Consider the following 24,079-nt stretch of genomic DNA (forward strand, 5'->3'; position numbering starts at 1 on the left):
TAAAAATACAATTTTGTTTAACTCTTGTTAAAAAATATAATCTCTCTGTGGTTCTGACTGTTGGCGCCAACACTGAGTTTCTCTATTGCATTTGGTTCCTTCCATCATCACGACGCCACTCGTTATCAACCATGTTCATTAATGCCATTAATGTTTAAACAATATGACGTTTACAAAATGTTGGTGACACTTTAAAAAAATATGAATTAGTGAGTAAAGTTTTGGAATGAGCCCAGATTAAAATATATGCAGTAAATCAACAGCTAAAAAGTGAAGTGTGCAATCATCTGTCTTGTATTATGTTTGATCTGTATCTGTGTATGAAGAAAGGTTCTGGCTACACAAGGCTACATTAATGCTAGCTGGCTGACATTCACTGCCAACTTGTGGATACTGTTATGTTAAGGCACCAGAAGTAAATATGATCCACGGTCTCAGGCTGTGCTTGGGTGGGTGAGCCCTACAGTACATGTCAACTCTAAGCCTGTTGATTTTCCATTTCTCAAATTTCACAGGGAGCAACTTCCTTTGCTGACGGCCCAGAATTTGAGTTCCTTTCTTCAGTGACAGTAGGAGCTTTTTTAATGAGGTACCATCACAGCAGCTAACCTCGCTGCTTTGATCACAAAGGGTCTGCCTCCAGACTGCGACACAGGGGGAATGTCTGCTACTTTTCTGAATCATCCAAAAGAACCCTTACTACAGGAGTATACAGTATATGTAGACACTGCATGGCGGCTGGACCCTACGCCAATATGGGGTTCCATGTAACTCACAGAAGACTAGACTGCATTACATACATTAGTCACTAATAGTACTCTCCATTTAATATATTATTATATTTCTAACAGAACAGTAATATTTTATTATTTTACTCTATCATAAGCTACTAATGATTGAATACACTAAAGAATCTATTATACTTATATTCCATTCTTTTTCTACCGTAACCATGAAAGGTAAATATCTTAACCTGCTGTAACATCAGAATTTCACCTAACTCAGCAAATCTTATCTTATATATTGATTTGTCTCTATAGTATATAATATTGTTCCACTGCTATAGAAAAATGAAAAGAGGATATAGCCAGGGTCTCGCTATTTGATTTTGCTCAAATCCATCCTTGACCACCTGGGGGAGTTTACAGTTCCTTATGACAATGAATTGTTTTCCACCACAAAACCAATTCAGTTCATGTTAGTGACCTTGTTCTACTTCACATTTATCATATATATAAATTTTGAAAAAAAAAATTGTTTTTATCCAAACACACCACAGCTCCCCTGTCTACATATATTGCCTGGCGCAGTATTTCATACACAGCTTGCGTGTTGTAGCGTTAACATACAGCAGCAACACCCACTAATTAGTGATTGGGTTAACATCCAATTATATCATAGAGTGGGCGTGCCTTTTGGTGGCCGTTACTTGTAGGGGGCGTGTCTTATTGTGGGTGATACTTGAAGTGGGTGTGTCTTTTGGCCTTTGCCACCACTGATATCTGTTTCTGACCATCTTACTAATATAAGAATAAGAATAATGTAACAATGATTAACAAGAATACAAACTTGTGATGTCATACGTTTCCTGCCTGTCTGAACAGTGGCAGTACTCTGGTCAGAAACATAACATTGGGACGTCCTGGTGGCTCCTTCAGGAAGTAGACAGAACTTTTGTCTGCAGCCTTCTCTGCTAAATGAATAGATGTAAAGGTCTCATCGGGAAAAAAGAGGAGGAACCTTCCCTTATATCTCAAAGTGTTGAGTGAAGCTGCTCCAGTTTGTCTCTTCTCACTAGGACATCATGCTGTCAGGAGGGGAACTCAGGTCGAGCAGTTCCAGAGCTTTTTTCTCTGAGATGGCCAGAGGAAGGTCGTCAGCTGGAGTACACAAAATGGAGATCCTCTAACAAAGCAGAAAGAGAAGATCATATCGGTTTTACTCAAATGCAACCATTTTAATAAAAAACAAATAAAACATTTATAGTATATATATATATATAAACACCAGCTCACCTGTCGTAGTGTACCAGGAGTTATGCTCAGATTGTACACCATCCAGATGGGAACCATGAGTGTAGAGGAGAGAGTGAACCACCAGCCAAGAGCATAACCCCACCATGGATACTCGATGGTGTTGTTGAACTTCAAAGGAGTGTGTTTGATTAAAGAGAAAATAAATGTTCCCTGAAAATAGTCAAGAGAAAAACCGTTTAAGTTTCAGGAACACAGTCTGCAAACAGGGAAGGCAAAATCTTTGGAATTTGTCACTTGACATGTTATTCATCAGGGAAATGTTTTTTCCATTTCAGTTGGTACAGAAACAAAATATATATACAGTATATCTTTTTTACGTCTGTCCAAAACCAAGACATGTGAGAAATGAGTTAAACTGTGTTTATTTGGTGAAATGTATTTGCTTGCTTAACCTACATTAGTAACCTAGCATAACTTCCAAGGTTAGGAGTTAGCATATAATTAGCTAGTCGTTTGTGAAGTTAGCTTGTGCTTAATTTAAATAGAAGCAACAAAACACACATAAACATCATTGTATGCAGTGCAATAACGGAAAACCCAACAGTAAGTTACTCACAATGCAGACAACTGGAGTGACATATTTCAAACAGTACTTAATCAGAGGCAGAGGCTTGTATCCAATCATGTCCTCAATGTTTCCAAAAAAACGGTCTGCACCTGTAAGCAGATGTAAATGTATTGAAGATCACAAATTCACTGGGAAGAGGTGTACATCCTCCTTATGAGTTAACTCACCATACACCCATCCAACACTGACAGACTGCAATATGGCAAAGAGGAGCAGAGTCATCCCACTGCAGGCATAGTAGTCAAACAACTGAAAGATGTACAGTCCACCCTGTGAGACGGGAGATCAGTTAGTCATTCTGTCATAGCGGAAAATGTGTTCTTTATTAATAATGTGACATTTGAATGTGATCTTACGTCTGTCACCATCACAAGGCCAATTAAGAAACTGACAACACTGATAGCAAGCAGCAGAAGTTTGCGTCGGTGACCAACGTGGAAGAAGGCCGGATTTATGTCGGAAATTCCTGTCACGAGAGCTTCCAGACCTACGAACTGAAACACAAACATCCCCAGTTACACAGTAACTCCTCCCGTGTGTCACCAAACGTCACACTTAACTTCCATCGAGGCTGCACAATTCTCTCTCTAATTCTGAAAAATATGCAGCGTGACAAAATGTCATTGGAAATATGTGTATGAGAAATCTTTTCGAAACTCTCTTGATCCAAACCTTGATTTGATTCCACTCATTACTCATTGCTTGGCCACTGCATCTCATAAAAACATCTCAGTTTTAATGGTTTAAGTTCATCGTCTCAAGCAGTGACACAAGTGAATTCAAGGCGTTTCCAAATTTGATTTTGCTAATTTAACAATGGAGAAATACGGTGGCTGCACCAGACGCATATGGTTCACAAGGGTTGTTCTTATTCCCTGAAGTTATCATGGGTGTAGTTTGTGTAAACCTATCAGAGTAACATCTGTCTTTATCTTTAAAGGGCAGATGTGCTTGCAACCCTTGGGTGCTCAGATGGGTGCAAGTGCATTTGTTATTTAAACAATGTAGGCGCTGCACGACAAAGTGACAACTGTGTCGTTCTAAAACCAACAAAGAGTGCAGCACATCAATTGAAGCCTTCAATTTGCAAGTATTTCACAATTTTATTCCACTATTAACCAGAATTACCACCTCGCTGTATCATCTGTCATGTCTTTCCTTACTCATATATGTAGGGAAGCATTTAAGGGAATTTAATAAAGGGTATTAAGTGTATTATTTTTTAATAATAAGCATATTCATTCTTGAGTTGTGGCCAAAAAGTTCCCAGTTCCCTTGACCTTTGACATCTGAATCCAAATCAGTTAATCCTTGAGTTCAACCACAGTAAGAGAAATTCCCTCAGAACAATCTTGAGATATCACCTTCACAAGACCAAAAGCCTGGTTTGTGAGGTAACTTGACGGCCAAAGTCCAACAAGATCATCATTGTGTCCAAGTGAACTTCTGAACCAAATTTATAGAATTTGAGCTATTGTGTTTACAGGCAACCTGAGAACATAATGCTTCCAGCTCTGGCTGTTGCCAGTGCAAAGGCCAAATAAAAATATAGTGTCATCAATTGAAGATTTTATTGAGAAGAAAAAGGTGCTTTTATGACCAATTTCACTTCTACAGAAGATTACCTCACTGTCCAGACCCAGGAGGATGATCATTATGAAAAAGAATAACGACCAGAGCTGAGGAAAAGGCATCATGGCGACTGCTCGAGGATAGGCAATGAACGCTAGGCCAGGACCTGCAGTAAATATGACATTTATTTTTAATATATATATAATTGATTTCTTTAAATGTGCAATGTATATTCTATTACATGTTAATTTACATGCACTTACCTGACTCTGCCACTAGTGATATGTGTGTGTTTTGCTCATATGCCATGAATCCAAGTGCAGAGAAGATGGCAAAGCCTGCAACAAAACTGGTCCCACTGTTCAGAAGGCACAAATATACACAGTCCCTACAAAACAAAACAAAATAATATCACCATTATTAAATGCAAAAACACATCTTTTCTTCCTATAGTGTTGATTTAACCCCCACAATCCATAATCGTTAATACAACACAGCGATTTAGTGGTACGGCATGACCTCACAAAGTTCATATTAAATATCATATCAAACTTACTTGTAGCAGTTATTGTCGTACTTATTATAACTGCCAAGTGCAATTAGACATCCGATGCAAATAGCATAGGAATAAAATATCTGCGTGCCAGCATCCATCCACACCTGCAAGACAAAAGGAGACGTTTTTACATCCACGGTAAATTACACATGACCGGCATTTACTGTGTTGCAACTCTGTAGTTACACAGTGACCACAGAATCACCTCATGGACATTTGATAATGTTTTACGTGGTTGTCAATGTTTGTGACATAAGCAGAACTGACCATTTGCTAATTTATTTGGACTCTGACACAACGTAAAACTACGTGTACGCACCCAAACCATCTGATTTCCCCCTTCAATTTCCACCTTGTACAGTATCATGGTTGCATTATTTTCTGTACATGTTTGTTCATTCAAGTTATATAATGCTTCAATTAAATGTAGTATTTAAACTAAAATTCACTGAGTCAAATGGAAATATTCAAATGTCAAGGTACACTTATTACACAAAATTCACTCTCATATATCTGTACATCTTTGGAAACAGTGGTATGTTCAATACTAGATATCATCTTGAAATCGGTGCATACCTGTGGATCAGTGAGGCGGGATGGATCTGGGTAAAGGTAGTATTTGATCCCGTCTATGGCCCCAGGCAACGTGACTCCACGAATAAGCAACGCTATCATCATCAAATATGGAAACGTAGCAGTGAAGTAAACCACCTGGGGAAGAGCCACGGCGCAGGTTAATCTGAGGCTGTTTTACGACAAGGATTTACATTTTAATTAATTTATGAAGCGATATCTGTCAAGTCTGAGAGGAGCAGCTGTAGAAGGCTGTGCTCAGGTTCTAACATCTAAAATCAACCCCCCGCATCGCCAGGTTAACAATGTACTTATCGGCACAAAACCCAACACAACATTGTACAGAGAGGGAAGGATTCAAGGTTATATTCTAACTCATTAACATAGAGTAGTTGATTGATTCGGTGGACTGACTGACACTAGTTCCATGTCAAAGATATTCCACGAAACATGTCATGAGTTATTATCTTGAGAAGTTCTATCTGAAGTAGTGTAATTATTAGCTAAAGTCAGTTTTAACAGGGTTGTTCCTGTTCCTTTTATTGTCATACGTTTATGCTCGACACATTTGAGGTTAACCATGAACTTTGTACAAGCACAAATCTATGACCGAACTGTCGTGACAGAGGCCTGGTATCTTGTGAAGTGATACGAGTGCAGTTTTCAAAGAGGAGAAGAAAAGTCTGTCCACCATTAATTTGGTTATCAGGAATTCCTACAGGATCCATTGTCCTTTAACATTTGCTTGCTATATTGCATAAAACAGAAAATGGTTGTCGTACCTTCCCCGTGGACTTCACTCCCTTCCAGACACAGAAGTAACAGATGATCCAGGACAACAGAAGGCACAGAGCTAACTCCCATCGTATGCTGCCCAATTCATTGATGCTTCCAGAGAGATTCAAAACTCTTCTCCTGCAAAGTACATCTTCAGTTTTTTAATTCATAAATGGCAAGACACTTTCAGCTTTGGTTTTGGGCTTTGTTTTCACACTCACTCCCAAAACTCTCTCACAGGTGACGTTGCATTTTCTGGCACAGTCCAGTTGTAAGAATCAGCTTTTCTATCGAACTCCACACACGTCGCTGTTGTAAAGAAACACAGGATGTTTTAAACAAGACACCGACGCCCACTGCGACACAGATCACTTCAGATTGTTCTCCCTGCTGTTCACTGCCACATCCTGCCAAGTCCTTGACTACCTGTCCAGTTAGGAAATGCTGTCTGCTGCACAGTATACCTGTCTCGCCCTTCAACCTTTTCCTAAAGATATTGAAATATTGAAGTCAAGTCTATATCATAGTGGATGCCCAGAAAGGAGGGAGGAACTTGGGCAAAGTGGGACAGATGACTTGTTATTTGGAGAATATGCAAGTCAAGAGGGATGGGCAGTAATGTAAATGAAAAAGATTGATATATATCACTTGAACACAAGCCAACAAAGAGAACCTGGCATATCATGACTTAAAAATGATTCCTGCAGCTGAACTTTAAACTGCAGATCCCAAGCCAGCTCCTCTTATCTACTGATGAATCTCTAAAGCAGCGACTCACTGACAGTGTGTGGGCCTGCAGTCACATTATAACATACCTGTGTTCCAACTGTTTCTGCAACTCGCCCAAGGCAGCTCAGAGTTAAAGGAGGAGAACAGATACAGGAAGGCCCAGGCCAGGATGATGATGTAATAAATGCTAGAGTACAAAACAACTATATGACTGCCGTAACCTATCCCTGAAGACAAACAAACAAACAAACAAACAAACAAGAATTTCAATTAATACAGCATCCATGTACAGTATACTTCTCAAATACGTCTGGAAACATTAAAAGTTACTGTGTCCAGGGCACAACTGTGAAGCCTTGTTATTCAGAACTTCATAGTGATACTTTGCACATAATACACTTAAGAAGTTGTTATTTGATGTGTTTTTATTACTACTGCAGAAACAACTAACCAACCCTAACTTTAATTTACCAAGCACAGGATGAACCACCTCTACTGACACTTCGTATCTTGTGTTGTACTCAAACTCTGGACTTTTTGGGGCATTCTTAGTTCAGCCCTACATGTCCTACAATGAAAGACGTCATCTAAAAGTTTGTAAGATCAATTGTATATACTGACATTTGTAAAAGTAAATATATAGTGGGAAATTTAACCGAATCTAACTGATAATTTACAATCTCATTACATAAATTGAGTCTGATTTGCACATTTGTTGGTTTGTGCAAAGGATTTACATTGACTGCATCATCTTTAGAAAAAAACTGACTGAAACACTTCATATTCATTTTCACATATTTCTGTGACTTACAGGTCCAATAAGAATTAATAATATTTGTAACAATTGTTACAAATATTATTAATTCTTATTGGAGTGTGCACATAACATGACATTGTACGCCTGTTTTATTGTTATGTCTAAAAGCATTGATAATAGGCCTATACCATCAAAAAAGCACCAGAAAAAATAGTCACTCATTTTCAGATAAATAGCAGGCATCTCTTTAACATTACTACACATGTTCTACTTTGAAAATATCTTAACTTCTTGTAAATACACTCCCTTTAGTTCACATTGTAAATCCAGATGTTTACCTTCAAACAGGGGACAGATTTTCTTCCAGCAGGTAATACCCCCCTGTTTGGTGTACTGGCCAAGAGAGGTCTCCAGCAGAAACAGGGGGATGCCACAGGTAATAAAAAAGAGTATATACGGGATGAAGAACACACCTATGGAAAGAAATCCACAACATATGTTGTTTGTAGGTTGAACACGTTAAACAATCATTGGAATCACAATATATAGTAAAGATGGAGCCTAAGAGAGCTACAATATTAGGATCCAATCATTTTCTTCTAACATGGTGAGATAGAGTGTTAGCCTTTAGTTATGCACTCTCCATGCACCCTTCTAGTTTGGAGAGTGCATAACTGATAACATAAGTGTTTTGTCTGTTTGCTTATGGTTTCATACACTTTAGTGCACTGACTCTTAATATAATGGTTCTGATGTAGGATTTTAGCCAATTCACAGACAAATGTTTGAGTTGTTTTTTATATTCAAATTTTTGGAGAAAAACAGCTGCTTTTTCTATAACTGAGTCTGTTTCCTTAAGATTATAATGAAACTCACCTCCGCCATTTTTGTAGCACAGGTAAGGAAATCTCCAAACATTTCCCAGGCCAATGATTTGTCCTGCAACAGCCAAGAGGAACTCAAGTTTGCTCGACCACTCTCCTCGGGGCGTGGTGATGGATGTAGGCTGAGCTGGAGCCTTGTTCAGCCTTAACTTGACCTGTGAACTGTGGGCCTCATCCATCGCACTGTAACAGAAGGAAAGATTAACAGGAAAAATATGTTGTTGGTGTTTTAGTTATTATTATTTATGTTATATAAGTTTTTCATTTTTGCAGTAGCAAACTTTAATTGAAGAACACATCCACTATATTTACAGGTCATTTTTCCTGAGCCCCCTCAGAGTCAAGTAAACACCACAGCAGCAATATCGACATGATTTAATTTTCATAATTCGCACAATGCCAGCAGTCTTGCTACATTAGGTCAACAGAGGGTCATTGCTGCTTGGTATGAGGGTGTAATTCTTTCATCAATGTTGCTTTTGTTCTGCTGCCTAGGATTTAATGTGGGAGTGAAGCACTAGACTGGAAAATATGTGTGCTACTAAGCATTTAGTGATAAACAGATACTTTTTTCCTATCACCGACTTTTAAAATTTCTACAACATCCATCAAGGGTCATACTAAACTATTGATCACATGGTCTTACTAACCCCTCTAATGCTATAGCTGGCACTGCTTCTCTTTGGCAAGGTGTTGGATGTCAGGTGGTAGTGATGATGATACTACTCGTGGTAGGTTTCTCAGGTGTGGCCTAGGTAAGTCTTAAACTCTTTGAAATGATTTGCAACAATTCAATTACAGTCAACTACTTTATAACCAGCTTTTTAGTATCACTTAAGGGAGGTTACCTTCACAAGACAAGCCAAACTGGTGTAACCAAATTACGGGTTTCAGTCTTTGTATTGTATTTGAATGATAATCATCCCTCCCTGTGATGGAAGGCTTTCCAGTGTGGCCACTTGGAACAGCTTTAAACACTCCTGCTTTCAGAAATTGTTGTTTGACACAAGTAATTGTTGTTTTTGTTCCTCTCTGGAATTTGTTTTTGGCAGAACATTGCCCTAGAGAGATGAGACATGACAGATTGGTGTCAATAGAGATGTATGGCTTTCTCAAAGACATCTCAAGGGAATTCAGGCCGGACTACACCTTTTAATGGTTGTGTCACTGTTTTCTGTTCTCTAGAGACGTTCCTCCACCGTGGTGTTAGGCTCAAAACAGGAAACTAGCAATAACACATCTCTAAAAATCATTCTGAGTCACAGCTGTCATATTTATTATTTATTCATTTCATATTCTAGGTCTTGTCCAAGCTCAATGACAGGCGACCTATTTAGTTGTTGAAACACGATTGTTGCTGAAGCAGAACTGACCCCAAATCTAACCTTGACCTTCACCCTATTTTAAATCCATCTCTTTGAGACAATAGACATAGAAAACCACATCATGGAAATGTAGACGTAATTTAATTTGATTGACAGTGCCCCTCAAAAAAAGACCAGATGTTTTACTCTGAAAACTGCTTGTAAATACTACAGACAAGCTTGTCGGTAAAGAGGACAGACAGCTGATCCAAACAGGCAGCCGCAACCTTGGATCTTAGTTGGAATTCAGTACCTCAAGGTTCCTCCAGCTGAAGTAGACACTACTTAAACTACAGGACGTGTCACCCTATATTTTTTAGTGCTGCATAATATGAAACCAATGGCACAGTCAAAATTAATTGATGGGGTTGGGATGTCTTTAGTTCCAGTAGTCAACTGCAGCTTTAATGAGGCCCAAACAGCATTTGTACCCAGTTTACTATGAAAAAACCCATGGTCCAAAATAAAACTTTGTATTGTCAAGTTTTAAAACCACAATTTATAACATTGGCCATTTGTTCTATAGGATGAGCCACAGTGGAGAACAGTGACACCGGGGGTCGGAGACCAGGTGTCATGGATCCAATTGTTGAAAGTTAACAAGAGAAGAAAAAGTGATATTGGTTTATGCATTGAGTGCTTATAAAGTAATAATGCATGGATGCTGTCAGCTCCTGAAATTGTTCACCAACAACAAAGTAAAAGGTTTATGCACATTATGCACATATTTGAGATAATTCATATTTCAAGAATCAACCGTTTCTGAAAGTACAGATCGTGTGTGTGTTGCAAGTCGGGCTATAAAACTGTCTGTTTGCTTGACAGATCCAAAATCAACATTTCCTCTGTAGTAAGGGTATTCTTGCAAATCCAAAATCATTTCTTGGAACCATGACAGTTGCATTAGAAGAAGCTGTTGTTAATTAGTGGGAGGGCTTCATATTTCTATTGCAGGCCACAAAAGTATATGTGCAGCAGAAAGGAGTGCACAAAGTAGATGTTGGGTGACTGGAGGAATCTCAATATCCACCACCTTTTGATTACATGCCTACATTTCTTTATTCACCTCTCGTGGTGAAATAATTGCTTCACTTTCAGTCTCAGAACAACATTAGAGTGGGTACAAAACCAAAGTTCTGTATTATGTAATGTAATTTTAAGTAATATAACATCACCAAGAGACCACAACCACACACACAGCTGTTGGGCCATGGTTTTGTGTGAAACCACACTTCGGCCTACATGTGCCATCAAACCCTGAAGCCGCATGTTCCCCCAGGACTCCGTCTCCCAGGGGCCATTAAAAACCAGAGCAAGGAACTCAGTCTCCCAGCAGGCAACAACTTCACACAGAGGGGTGGAAAACCCCCCCAGGGACACAGGTTTCAACTCCCATTGGTCACTCTGGACCCCATGACCTGTGAGGTCACCGGGCCAATATAAGCCAGGTTCTCCAGCTTCTTGCTCGATCTCTCTTTTTCTACACTCCCTCCAAGGAGAGAAGGCGGTCGAGCCTCTTCATCCTCTTCCTACGATCCTTCCACAGGAGGGAAGGCTGTCGAGCCTCTTCTCCAGCTCACATCTTCTCTTCCCATCCAACTCTTCGAGAGGAGCACAAAGGTGCAGCTTCCAGCTCATCTTACCAAGGAAACCTCTTCGCACTCCAAGCTCTGCCAACCCTTCAAGCAGCGACTCGATGTCCTGCTGTAAGAACTTCAAACAGCAACTGAACTCAACCGAAACCAGCAAGACGACACAAAACTGCGAACTGCACAGCAACTTCCTTTTTCCCCTTTCCCACGGACTGGTAACACATCTGGGCTTAATAATTATACTAGGCTAAGCAAGACTGTTTATTCGATTCTGTGTGAGGTTTATAAGTTTGATTTGTGGTGTTGTGATATTTTGGGTACAAGTTATTGAGAAAGTAATGTTAGTCTGTTATGCTCTTCACAGTCTTTCGTTGCATCCAATCTAGTAACTTCCTCTAATTTGGCACACACACAGACACACGCATAACTCTTCACCTCATTATCTCTACAGGTCGTAAACATTCCAATAGGTGGGGGACGGGTGTTATCTCTTTGGCCAGCGACCATCTTAAAAGCACGCTGACTCACACAGACACACGCACATACCTATCTTTGTTTAGCAATTAGACCGTTAGTAATTTGTGTTTTTATACTTTATTATATTCATAATAAATGTTTTTCTTTCACAAATGTTTTTTTATTAATGTTGCATAAGTGAATTTCGCCAACCTCTACACTGTCAAGAACCCCATATCTTTCAACTTAGCTAACTATCTATATGGTAATTTTGGTTATAGTTATTAATTTAATTGTTAATCAGAGTTCCAAAATTTGTAGTTAGAACCTTAATCTATGAGACTTAATCAATAAATTGGCTATCTTTTCCCTTCCTTTGAAGGGTGGTGCCCCGAGGTAACTTTAATCAATTAAAGTTATTATTTAATATTAATAATAAAATATTAATATCTAATATTTTATTTTGATAACCAAATTTATTTAATGCCGAAAGGCACACCATTTTATGGTATCACGTTTGATGCATTATGGCACAACATTAATGGCGTCCCTGGGTGGACAGAGTACAGTTGGCAAAAATTCATAATTATGTAACATTAATTAGTAATTTTTATTTTTGATAATTTTTTCCAACATTAATGGCGTCCCTGGGTGGGCCGAGTATAGTTGGCAAAAATTAATAATAATGAAACATTAATTAGTAATTTTTATTTTTAAGAATTTTTTCCAACATTAATGGTGTCCCTGGGTGGACTGAGTACAGTTGGCAAAAAATTCATAATTATGTAACATTAATTAGTCATTTTAATTTTTAATAATTTTTTCCAACATTAATGGCGTCCCTGGGTGGACCGAGTACAGTTGGCAAAAATTCATAATTATGTAACATTAATTTTTTCCTCTTCCATTTTTGGTTAACATAAATGGTGCCCCCGCGTGAGGCAGAGTACAGTTGAAAAATTAATAATTATGCAATATTAATTTGTTTTCATTTTCGGCAAACGCCAGAAACAAGTGGAATTTTGAATTTTCAGTCAAGCCAAAGGTTTGAATTCAATTCCACTAGTCTGCCACCGGAGTAGACATTCAACCGTATTTACAAACAAGTGCATTGTGGTGAAATTTAATTTATTCATAAATTAAATGTTTATTAATAATTAATTATTCATAACTACCACTTTAAGTCCTCATAGTGTTACGCTAAAAGATTGCTATCGTTGCTAATAACTCCAGTTGAATATTCGTTATTGAAATTTTAAGAATTTCTTTTAACATTTGAATACCACATATTCAATGTTAACTGGTCAAGCTGTGAAATTTCCTGTAACTGTTAAGTGCTTTTGAATTAAGACATAGCGCGCCACCGGCCCTATGGAACAGAGCTTGTACCTGGCTGTTACTGCCAAGCATTTCAGCCCAAGTTGGATAAGAGAACCTGAGAAAGAGCCACAGCGTGCTTCCAGCCCTGTGAATTTATAGAACCTAACTGTTACTGCCCTGCATATCAGTTAGTGATTAAAAGTTTGGTGAACTGTTTAACCCACCATAGTTTTGGTTAGGCTAGTGTACGATCAAATCCACACTACCAGGTGTCTGCCAGTGCAACACCAAAGCCAACCACACTGCTTTTGATTTATAAACTTGTAAATCTAATTTTCAATTTCAGAACCAACAATGGAGAACCCCTGTGTAGAACAATTTGTTTCTTCCATAGCACAGAGCCTGACCCCTGGCTATCCTGAATTCATCAGCAAGTTGAACTTCAGTGAGTGTAATAAAGAAATAGATTCACTACTTAATGACAAGTGTGATGCACAAACAGCATCAAAGGGTCCATTGTTGAGATGTATGATTCTAAATTTCCACAGGCAAATCAACCTTGCCTGTCAGAGCAAAGCAGCTGTGGAACAGGAGGTAAATGCCCTAAGAGCGCAAAATGCTCTTCTCCTCCAGGAGGTTCAAACTGCTAGTAAGAAAGCCCTGCACTACTTAGAGGACCTGCACTCAGCAGAGTCAGATCTCATTTCACACAAGGAGGAACTGTTAAAACTTAGATTAGAAGGCCCGGCCTCACATCAGTTTTTGAACCAATGCGATTCTGGTTATTCCGATTCACACTCCTCCGATAGTGTACGGTTAACTCCCTCTTCACTCCCAAGATGGGACAGAATCCCATCCGACCCCAAGTCTTCGGGAAGTAAGTCACCTCCTGATCCTCCACTGACAGGAAGAGGTAACAGCTTCCTAACTTCCCATCTCCCCGACTCTGACACTGACATTGACGACACATGTAGTTTATCTTCAAGAACACATTGTGCCTCATATGCTTCTCATCCACTGATGCATGACACATTTTTCCGTGCACAACTCTCCAAAGGGGGGACTTCAACATTTCAAGATGTTTTAGCACCTCCCCCTCAACCAGAGAGACCTGGAGCAGGTGATGCACGGGCCCGGACCTCACAGTGTCCTCGCTTTGATTTGCTTGAGTTTCTAGCTAAAGATATTGAACAATTTGATCCAGACAACTGTGATAGCAATATTGATAATTACTTTAGAGAACTAGATCTCAGCTTAAGTGATGTGCCAAATGCAACAGAAAGAGAGAAGGTTAGACTCGTGTTAAAAACCAGCTCTACAGCTGTTCACAAGTTTATTCAGTCACTTCCTTCCAGTGTCACAAGTAACTACACAGAGCTCCGTCAAGCACTAGTCGAGGAATTCTCTTCTACTGCTGACGAGATAACATCCATTGTTACAGCATCCCAAATTAAACATTCACGTCGCGAAAATCCCAAAGATTATTTTCGACGTTTGAGGCATGTTTATTTTCAGGGAAAGAACGCACCAGGCCTAGAAGAAAATCCCACCTTCAAGTCCATGTTCTTACGAAACTTACATCCATGTATACGCACACATGTTGTACTGATGACACAGCAAGGAAAACCTTCAATGCAGCAGATCAGGAAGATGACACAGGTGGCTTGGGAAACTGTTATCACTTTCAAGGCTACAGTAGGTGCAACCGAGCCCGTCAAAACAAACAGCACGGTGTCAAATTCATCCGCTGCCTCAAAACTTCACCCTCACAACAAAACGAAGGGGGGTGACAGAAGGCAGCGTAGGGACACAGAGCGTACCCGCCATGTCCACCAACTTCCCAGAGATAGGCATTCCCACAGTAGAAGCTGTAGGAAACCATACTCTGAAATTCTGGCCCAGACAACTTACCACTGCTCAGAAGATGACGACAGCATCTCTGAGTACAGTTTAAGATATGGTTATGACCGAGCACACAGTGACAGCGCCTCTGAAGTCCTCCTGGACTCTGGCTCCCCAGAGCGTTACGGCCCTGAGCCACGACACAGGCGATCCAGAGCTCGCTCCTCAAGGCCATAACCAACACAGTGAACCCCTGTACTGACAGTCAGTATTAAGTTTCTTGCAGTTAATAGGAAACCTGTTTTGTTAGCAACAGCAGCAAACTTCAAAACCTAAATTCTGATTAAACTTATATACCACTGCCAACTTTGTAAATATGTTTGGATCGACTACTTTCCATTTCATAATAATGAAGTCCATACCACATGTTAGGACATTAGCATATTATTACAGAAACAATGATACAGTCATTTGGATTTGGAGACTTTGAAAAATTATGACAACCTTCCGCAGGAAAACCTGCTGAAGATTAAAATTGTTAAGTCTAACAGATCAGACTGAGTACTACATTGAGTAGGATTCCATGAGTGAACAAAACTCTTGGACATTCCAAAAATGACCTTATCATTGTACGTGCCACTCTCTCTGCATCTTATCTTACAATTTACAATGTCTTATTTCTTCCTTTTTCTCCCTAACCTAGTGAAGAGCACAGGTTATTCATATTGTACTGTCATTGTAATCTGAATTATTTGTCTAATTTGAATCTTGCTTAGCCAAACTAGATAGTATACACAAATGCCCAGATGTTACAATCCAAATGAACTGACAATTGACTTTTCCAGCTTTGGACTAAACATGTTCAAGTTCGCCCTCAGGAACCCACGTCAGGTGCGATCCTGAGAACGAAGGGGGGATGTTGGGCCATGGTTTTGTGTGAAACCACACTTCGGCCTACATGTGCCATCAAACCCTGAAGCCGCATGTTCCCCCAGGACTCCGTCTCCCAGGGGCCATTAAAAACCAGAGCAAGGAACTCAGTCTCCCAGCAGGCAACAACTTCACACAGAGGGGTGGAAAACCCCCCCAGGGACACAGGTTTCAACTCCCATTGGTCACTCTGGACCCCATGACCTGTGAGGTCACCGGGCCAATATAAGCCAGGTTCTCCAGCTTCTTGCTCGATCTCTCTTTTTCTACACTCCCTCCAAGGAGAGAAGGCGGTCGAGCCTCTTCATCCTCTTCCTACGATCCTTCCACAGGAGGGAAGGCTGTCGAGCCTCTTCTCCAGCTCACATCTTCTCTTCCCATCCAACTCTTCGAGAGGAGCACAAAGGTGCAGCTTCCAGCTCATCTTACCAAGGAAACCTCTTCGCACTCCAAGCTCTGCCAACCCTTCAAGCAGCGACTCGATGTCCTGCTGTAAGAACTTCAAACAGCAACTGAACTCAACCGAAACCAGCAAGACGACACAAAACTGCGAACTGCACAGCAACTTCCTTTTTCCCCTTTCCACGGACTGGTAACACATCTGGGCTTAATAATTATACTAGGCTAAGCAAGACTGTTTATTCGATTCTGTGTGAGGTTTATAAGTTTGATTTGTGGTGTTGTGATATTTTGGGTACAAGTTATTGAGAAAGTAATGTTAGTCTGTTATGCTCTTCACAGTCTTTCGTTGCATCCAATCTAGTAACTTCCTCTAATTTGGCACACACACAGACGCACGCATAACTCTTCACCTCATTATCTCTACAGGTCGTAAACATTCCAATAGGTGGGGGACGGGTGTTATCTCTTTGGCCAGCGACCATCTTGAAAGCACGCTGACTCACACAGACACACGCACATACCTATCTTTGTTTAGCAATTAGACCGTTAGTAATTTGTGTTTTTATCCTTTATTATATTCATAATAAATGTTTTTCTTTCACAAATGTTTTTTTATTAATGTTGCATAAGTGAATTTCGCCAACCTCTACACTGTCAAGAACCCCATATCTTTCAACTTAGCTAACTATCTATATGGTAATTTTGGTTATAGTTATTAATTTAATTGTTAATCAGAGTTCCAAAATTTGTAGTTAGAACCTTAATCTATGAGACTTAATCAATAAATTGGCTATCTTTTCCCTTCCTTTGAAGGGTGGTGCCCCGAGGTAACTTTAATCAATTAAAGTTATTATTTAATATTAATAATAAAATATTAATATCTAATATTTTATTTTGATAACCAAATTTATTTAATGCCGAAAGGCACACCATTTTATGGTATCACGTTTGATGCATTATGGCACAACACAGCTCTGTGAAGCTGTAAGGCTAAATGCTAATTTGAGCATGCCATCACACTTTAATGATGAGATGCTGATTCCAATCAAAAATGATCATCTTGGTTTAGCGTGTTGCATATATTTGCTTATTTGCACTGAACACAAAGCACAGATGAAACTGTTGTGGATACAATTCGTTTTTCAAGTACTTACTGTAGGTGTAAACCTAACACATTCTGGTTTCTTTGTGGCAAAATTAAGGGAATTTAAAAGTTAGCACAATTTATCTAACTCAGACCATATATACTAAAGACCGTATAAAGAAGCACAATGCATCCCCATGTCCACCTGTTGTAAAAAACAAAAATTAAGTTAAAATATATAAGGAACTGCAGACAGTGTCTGCACAGTGGCGATGGTGGTGTGGAGCCATGGTATCAAAGTCCTGGGATACACACACTTAACCACTTGCTAATCGGTCTCAGCTATCAATCATCAAAGCATCAAGTAACTAATTAAAACCAAACCACAGAAAGAACACTTCAACATGCATCAGTGTGATTACAACTCCCTAAAACATCTTTGAGAGTAAAGATTGTCTAATGTGTACTGCAGTCAGCCATCAGGGTGAATCACACACAGTCTAAAGTTAGGACCAACTGACACTGCCACCCTTACAGCTACACCTCAAGCATGAATAAAAAGCAGTGAACAACTGATGATCACCAGACAGAAAACCTTTTCTTAATATTAAGCTTTTGCTTTTAAAAAATATTCGCAAATCAGCTGCAAATGAAAATGTTTCAGGGAGTGAGGACAAGTGGAAACAATTCTTAGCATTGATGTCCAGGACAGCTCATTCCTATCCGTACTAACCAAACTTTACAAGATTATGTAAAGTTAGTTTTTTCAAAAATATCTCAATAATATTTTTGTTCTACTAGACCGCACATTGAGTAACTTGCTGGTACTTGGCAGTGGAGGGAATAGTTGTTGGTCTCATCTGCTGCTGGCTGCATTTGTTTTTATCCCTCCCAACCACTGATGGGTTAGGGTGAGCTCAGTGGTAAATATTTTGTCAGTGCTTCTGATTTGATTATTTGACCATCCTGTATACATCCTATGTATCCTGTATGCATCCTGTATACATCCTGTATGCATCCTATAGTACATCCTATAGGCGCATAACAACTATGATATATACATATTACATTATATTATATGTCCATTCTGCAGTTCCTAAGTTTATCAACATTCAAGGATTTAAGATGAAAAAAATAATTATGAATTCATGTATGCAGCTAATAAATACATTTTCTTAAAACAACCCCAGCAAAAATGTATTCTCTAACATTTATCCAGCTTTGTCAGAATAACTTTTTAAAAGGGTTTGTTATTGTGCAGCCCGGTCAGACACGTGCAGTAGAGACATGCACGTTGATAGTTTTCTTGCAGTCATGGTCACAGAGCCGCGCGAGGTGTAACACTTGACAAGAGAAATAGCTGCAGCACAGCCGCTAACCTTTGGCCTACTTAATACAGCGACAGGCGGCACAGTGAAAGCTCAGTGATCTGCGAGGTTACCGCTGGTTTCCCGTGCAACACATGAAACCACATTACTGTCACACGTTTCTACAAACAGAAAGCAAACATACAAGAAAGAAAATAACTTGCTTATGACCTCAAGGGAAAGTCACTTGTAAAGAGTACCTGACAAAGATAGCCTCACGACAGTTGTCTGTGGTTCTGTGTTAGGCTTCCATTTAGCTCTAGGTGGAATTCATCTGCTGCCTTTTGGGAAAAATACAAGTGTAGATCCCACAGTCTCTCCGGGACAAGTGCTCTTCCTGTCTCTGACCATGAGTGAGTCCATGAGTAGAGGTTTGAGAGAGCTGTGCTTGTGTGACAATGAGGGAGAGAGAAAGCACACTGAGTCGAGAGGGGGCGGGGGCGTTATGTGCTTCTGAATGAGCAACTTAAGGCGGAGACTTTTCCAACAGCCACATGGACTCATAGTATACAGCAGAGGAGGGGATTTGCACAGTGGCCACGCTAGCTGCATGACAACATGTGTTGCCAGTATAGCCCACACTCTAGCTCAGACTAAATGAATCCCACTGACTTTGACGATCTGCTGACTCTTCCATTTTCTGGAAAATGTCTCTGCAATGAAATTAATAGATATTTATGGTTCCCTGAGGATAAACCCTCAGTGATACCTACATGTCTAGTGCTATCACCAAGTTGACTTTTCCTCTTGTCCAGTTTCTTTTTGGTCTAATTAACACTTCCATTAACCTCAGGTAGTGCACTATGGTATTTAAAATGCATCATGGGCCTGAAAGGTGGTATGGCCGTGACTTTTGTATACAATCCTCCATAATAACTGACTCAAACAAAGATGAGCTGATTGTGGCCCCAGTAGTCTGTAACACCCTTGGTCCAACCATGGACCTTTGAAAGGGTGGGGGGTGCATTGTTCTGCCTTTATGCTGGCAGTGGAGTTTGTCATAGAAACAAATCCAGAGTCTGACAATACTGTTAGACGAATACCTCTGATTTTGGAAGGCAACCGTGGTATGTAAAATCGCACATGCTGTTGGCAAAACGAAAGTTTTTTTGGTTCAGCCTGGAATCTGAGGAGAAAAGGGGAACTTGTGTTCTTCTGCATATCTGCTTGTCAGTTCATGCAGATATGCCTGTTTGACTAACATCTGTCTTCAAGCCAGGTTTTCTTAACACCTCACTGAACTCATCTGTCTTGTCCTTTTCATTACATTACATTTCATTTAGCTGATGCTTTATCCAAAGCAACTTACAATTAGTGCATTCAACCATGAGGGTACAAATCCAGAACAACAAGAATCAAGAAAGTGCAATAAGTAAGTGCCATTTAAGTGCTACTAAATTTTTTTAGTTTAAACTAAAGTTTTTAATTTTTTAATTTTTAATTTTTTTTATTCAAGGTATAGTCGGAAGAGATGTGTTTTTAGTTTGGGGTGAAAGATGTGTAGACTTTCTGCTGTCCTGATGTCATCGGGGAGCTCATTCCACCATTTAGGAGCCAGGACGGCAAACAGTCGTGATTTTGTTGAGTGTTTAGCTCGCAGTGAGGGAGCAACAAGCCGATTGGCAGATGCAGAGCGGAGTGAACGGGCTGTCCTCTTCCTGCACAGCTTCCATCAGCTAATTGTGGCATGCGTATTTACACTGTCTGACAAGTCACAACAAGAAAAGCTACTCACTCACTTATGAGTGTTTACATGTCCACATTGAAAAGTGTCAGAGGCCACGACAAGCAATTCATTTTTTGCAGTAGGCTGCCATTTGTACTATTTTCTGGTTAACAACTTTTGTTTGGCTACACTAACTCTGAAATACACATACAGAAATACACTAACCTCGGCCTATATATAAGCTCACCCGCTGAAACTGTATCTTGTTTGTTTAATCTGCCCATAAACAGAAATATAAATTTAACATTTTACGTGGAATTGCATTTTGGATCTACACGGCTCTTGATAAACAACATATATTTGTCTGCTCAGGTTATCGTGCTGTAGTGCAGACCCAATCGCTCAACTTGTCCTGCAAGTCCTGCTTGTCCCGCGTCTCAGACACACATCCTGAGGTCCAGTATCCACAGCATTCCATCACAAAGTGATGTTACATTCAACAGATAACGCATTGTGTGAAATACCACGTTCTGTCCCTAGATGACCTGTTTCTTTCTATTCTTAGGTTCATGCTCATTATCAGAACAGGATTGATTTGTGGACATTTATTTTCATTTAATTATGTGTACCTGAATTAAGTGGTTGTCCAGCATAATGTTTTGCTCTCATTCCAAACATCAATGGGAAAAATGTATGCCCATCTAAGAATAGTATTTTCTATTCACAGCACATATTGGATGGATGGATGGATGAACAGCTGTTCCAGTCTGCAGCTGTTCCTCTAGAAGAGTTTAAAGGAATAGTTCAGTGAAAAATTAAAAAATTCACTCATCATCTACTAACCACTATGCCGATGGAGGGGTGGGTAAAGTGTGGAGTTTCAGGGGTAAACTTGTTACAACCGAATCCAAAACAGTTGAAGTAACCGGCGACTTATACTTCAGATGTAATAAAACAACAGAAAAAACATAACGTGCCTCCATAGTGCTCGTGTGGTGTCATCAAAGGGTCCGCAAGCCCCGACATTCATCTTTGACTCAAAACAAGGTCATTGGAAGTGGACTAAGCTAGCGTGACACATGATGTGTCCGAGGAATCCGTGAACGCACCTCGTAGAAAGATGTCAGTGGCGTTTAGACTAAAAAGTGTGCATTGGACTTCTGGGGTTTCATACTACTGGACTACTTGGATTTAGGCTCAGTATATTCTTTAAATAAGCTTCTCTGCTAGAATACAATTGTATCTGCTGCCTTAGGTTAACTAGATTTCTAGTTTGTACTGTTTTGTCTTACCTTGAATTGTATGAGCTCGATACTATAGGCCTCGCACTTGTTTACATTACCGTAACCTTTCCTCTCTGATCTATCCCACCCGTTCCACACATACCCAACACCTTGTCACAGGGGGGCTCTGGAACTGCCAGTCAGCTACCCGCAAGACAGACTTCATCTATGGCTTTGCTACCCAGCAATCGCTTGACTTCCTTGATCTCACTGAGACTTGGATCACACCGATCAAAAGATCCACCCCTGCTGCTCTCTCCTCGGCCTTCTCTTTCACCCACACACCCAGACCCACTGGTAGGGGTGGTGGTACAGGTTTACTCATCACCACCAAATGGATTTTTCTCTCTACCCGCTTCCACATTTTACCCCTTTGTCTTTTGAATTTCATGCTGTGAAATTGTTGTTCTCCACCGTCCACCAGGACTTTTGGGAGATTTCTTGGATGAATTAGACGTCCTCCTATCGAACATCCCGGAAAATGGCCCTCCACTTGTCCTTCTGGGTGACTTCAACATCCAGACAGAGAAGTCATCTGACCTACTACTTTTACTTTCTTCCTTTGCTCTCTCACTCAGTCCTTCCCCTCCTACTCACAAAGCTGGTAACCACCGTGACTATATTTTCACCAGAAACTGCTCTACATCTAACCTCACTGTAACCCGTCTTCATGTGACCACTACTTTATCTCTTACACTCTCCCACTCTCACAATCTGACAACCCAACCACATCAACAGACTCTGTACCTGTCCGTCTCTCCCTCTCTCCCTCCTCTACATTTAGTAGCACTTATATGACACTTACATATAGCACTTTGTTAGTTGGTTTAGATTTCTTGAAGAAAATTGTACTTTCTTGATTCTTGCTGTTCTGGGTTTGTATCCTCATGGTTGCATCGATTATTGTAAGTCGCTTTGGATAACAGCATCAGCTAAAGGAAATGTAATGTAATGTAATGTAAAAACATGGTGTAAAAGATGCCGGCTTACAGACACTTGGATGACACCACAGGAGACACACCAACAAAGTTTACCCCTGAGATTTCAGAAGTGTTTTGTGGACTCAAACAATTCACCCAACCCTCCATCGGCATAGCGGTGAGTAGATAATGAGTGAATTTTCATTTTTCAGTGAATTATGTCTTCGGCTGTTACTGTCTATCGGAAATCTTAAACACTCAATAACACTTCTTACACAGTTACCCCCATCTACCATGCAGGTCGAGGCACACATCCCTGATTGTATTGCAGCCACAATGAAACAGGATGCAGGATGAGACTGAGCTTGCCTATGGCAACAATCCCATTTCATCAATGCACAGGTTGTACAGGCTGTAGTGTAAGTTTTAAACTAATAGAAATAGTTAACTAACTAAATTGACATTTTTACCCATGTCTGGGAGATAGTTTCCCCCTTTTTTCTTAACTTTAAAAGAATAATCAAACAAGGTTTAGTGGTTTGAAAAACAGCACCGTGACTAAATTGCCTACGAATAAAATGAGGATTCAATCTTTTTACATGCTTACCATTTGTCTTCCTCTGAAGCAGCTTGTTGTTTTTCCATTTCAAAAGGCTTGTTTTCAGTTTAGTGCTAATGTCTCTCTGTGCATCACTGACAAGTCACTGCAACGAGTGTCAAGACTCTACACACTGGGTACAAGACACTGACAAATCATTATACTGGCTGTCAAAGAATTATCTAAGTCGGTCAAAGTGAGTCTCTGCAGGGGTGTGGGGGTACTCACGTTCAAAGCAACACAGCTGTCAGCTGAGAGGACCAGTCAAGTCTTTTGCAATATAAACTCACAAATAGTGTGACATTCAAACGATTGAAATACACTGAGTTTTTGTATATATCAGTTTAGACTTATTTGACATGTTTAAGGTTGAAACAAATGTAAATCATAGGCGCCACACCAAAACATGTTTGTTTAAATTCCTCAGATGACCTATGTCGATGTTGTCCTGACAGCCAGATTAATAATAACACAAAAGCAGAAGCAGTGTGACGATGCAGACTCAAGTCTATTTTAAGGAGGAAGCTGTTGGGTTGATGGTTGGGCTTTAGTTGTCAGACACTGACAGTGGAGACGCTGGTTCACATCCCAACACCTCTATTACTTCACCATTGTCTCTCCTTTATTCCTCATTTCGCAAGATAGTGAAAAATTACAGATGTTGTCATGTGGGTACAGTTTGTCAGAAACAGAGACACTGAGTGTTGGGACTAACAAAAAGACTAAAAGAGAGGCCAGTCTTCTTTCGTGAGAACCAAGGAAATACAATTGTCGACAGGGTGAAGATTCTCTCACATTTTCTC

At 39.9% G+C, this 24,079-nt stretch overlaps 1 protein-coding gene across 3 annotated transcripts; it reads right to left on the minus strand.

Moving 5' to 3' along the window:
- Positions 1–1,655: 1,655 nt before the first annotated feature.
- Positions 1,656–23,414, minus strand: LOC117761952 (sodium- and chloride-dependent GABA transporter 2-like). 3 transcript variants are annotated; one of them, XM_034586351.1, is made up of 16 exons: positions 23,286–23,414; positions 8,445–8,635; positions 7,907–8,041; positions 6,898–7,038; positions 6,304–6,391; positions 6,088–6,220; positions 5,309–5,443; positions 4,733–4,836; positions 4,440–4,564; positions 4,230–4,342; positions 2,961–3,098; positions 2,772–2,874; positions 2,593–2,693; positions 2,016–2,186; positions 1,751–1,905; positions 1,682–1,713 (listed from the first exon to the last, which is right to left on the minus strand). In XM_034586351.1, the coding sequence occupies exons 1-15, from the start codon at positions 23,321–23,323 to the stop codon at positions 1,795–1,797; spliced, it is 1,827 nt and encodes a 608-aa protein (XP_034442242.1). In that variant the 5' UTR covers positions 23,324–23,414; the 3' UTR covers positions 1,682–1,713; positions 1,751–1,794. The 3 variants fall into 3 exon arrangements, with proteins under 3 accessions (XP_034442241.1, XP_034442243.1, XP_034442242.1); XM_034586350.1 differs by having other exon boundaries at positions 1,656–1,905; XM_034586352.1 differs by lacking the exon at positions 23,286–23,414 and adding an exon at positions 19,010–19,204 and having other exon boundaries at positions 1,656–1,905.
- Between the last annotated feature and the right edge of the window lie 665 nt (positions 23,415–24,079).

The sequence above is a fragment of the Hippoglossus hippoglossus genome, chromosome 5 (genome assembly GCF_009819705.1).
Source record: "Hippoglossus hippoglossus isolate fHipHip1 chromosome 5, fHipHip1.pri, whole genome shotgun sequence".
Classification (NCBI taxonomy): Eukaryota; Metazoa; Chordata; class Actinopteri; order Pleuronectiformes; family Pleuronectidae; genus Hippoglossus; species Hippoglossus hippoglossus.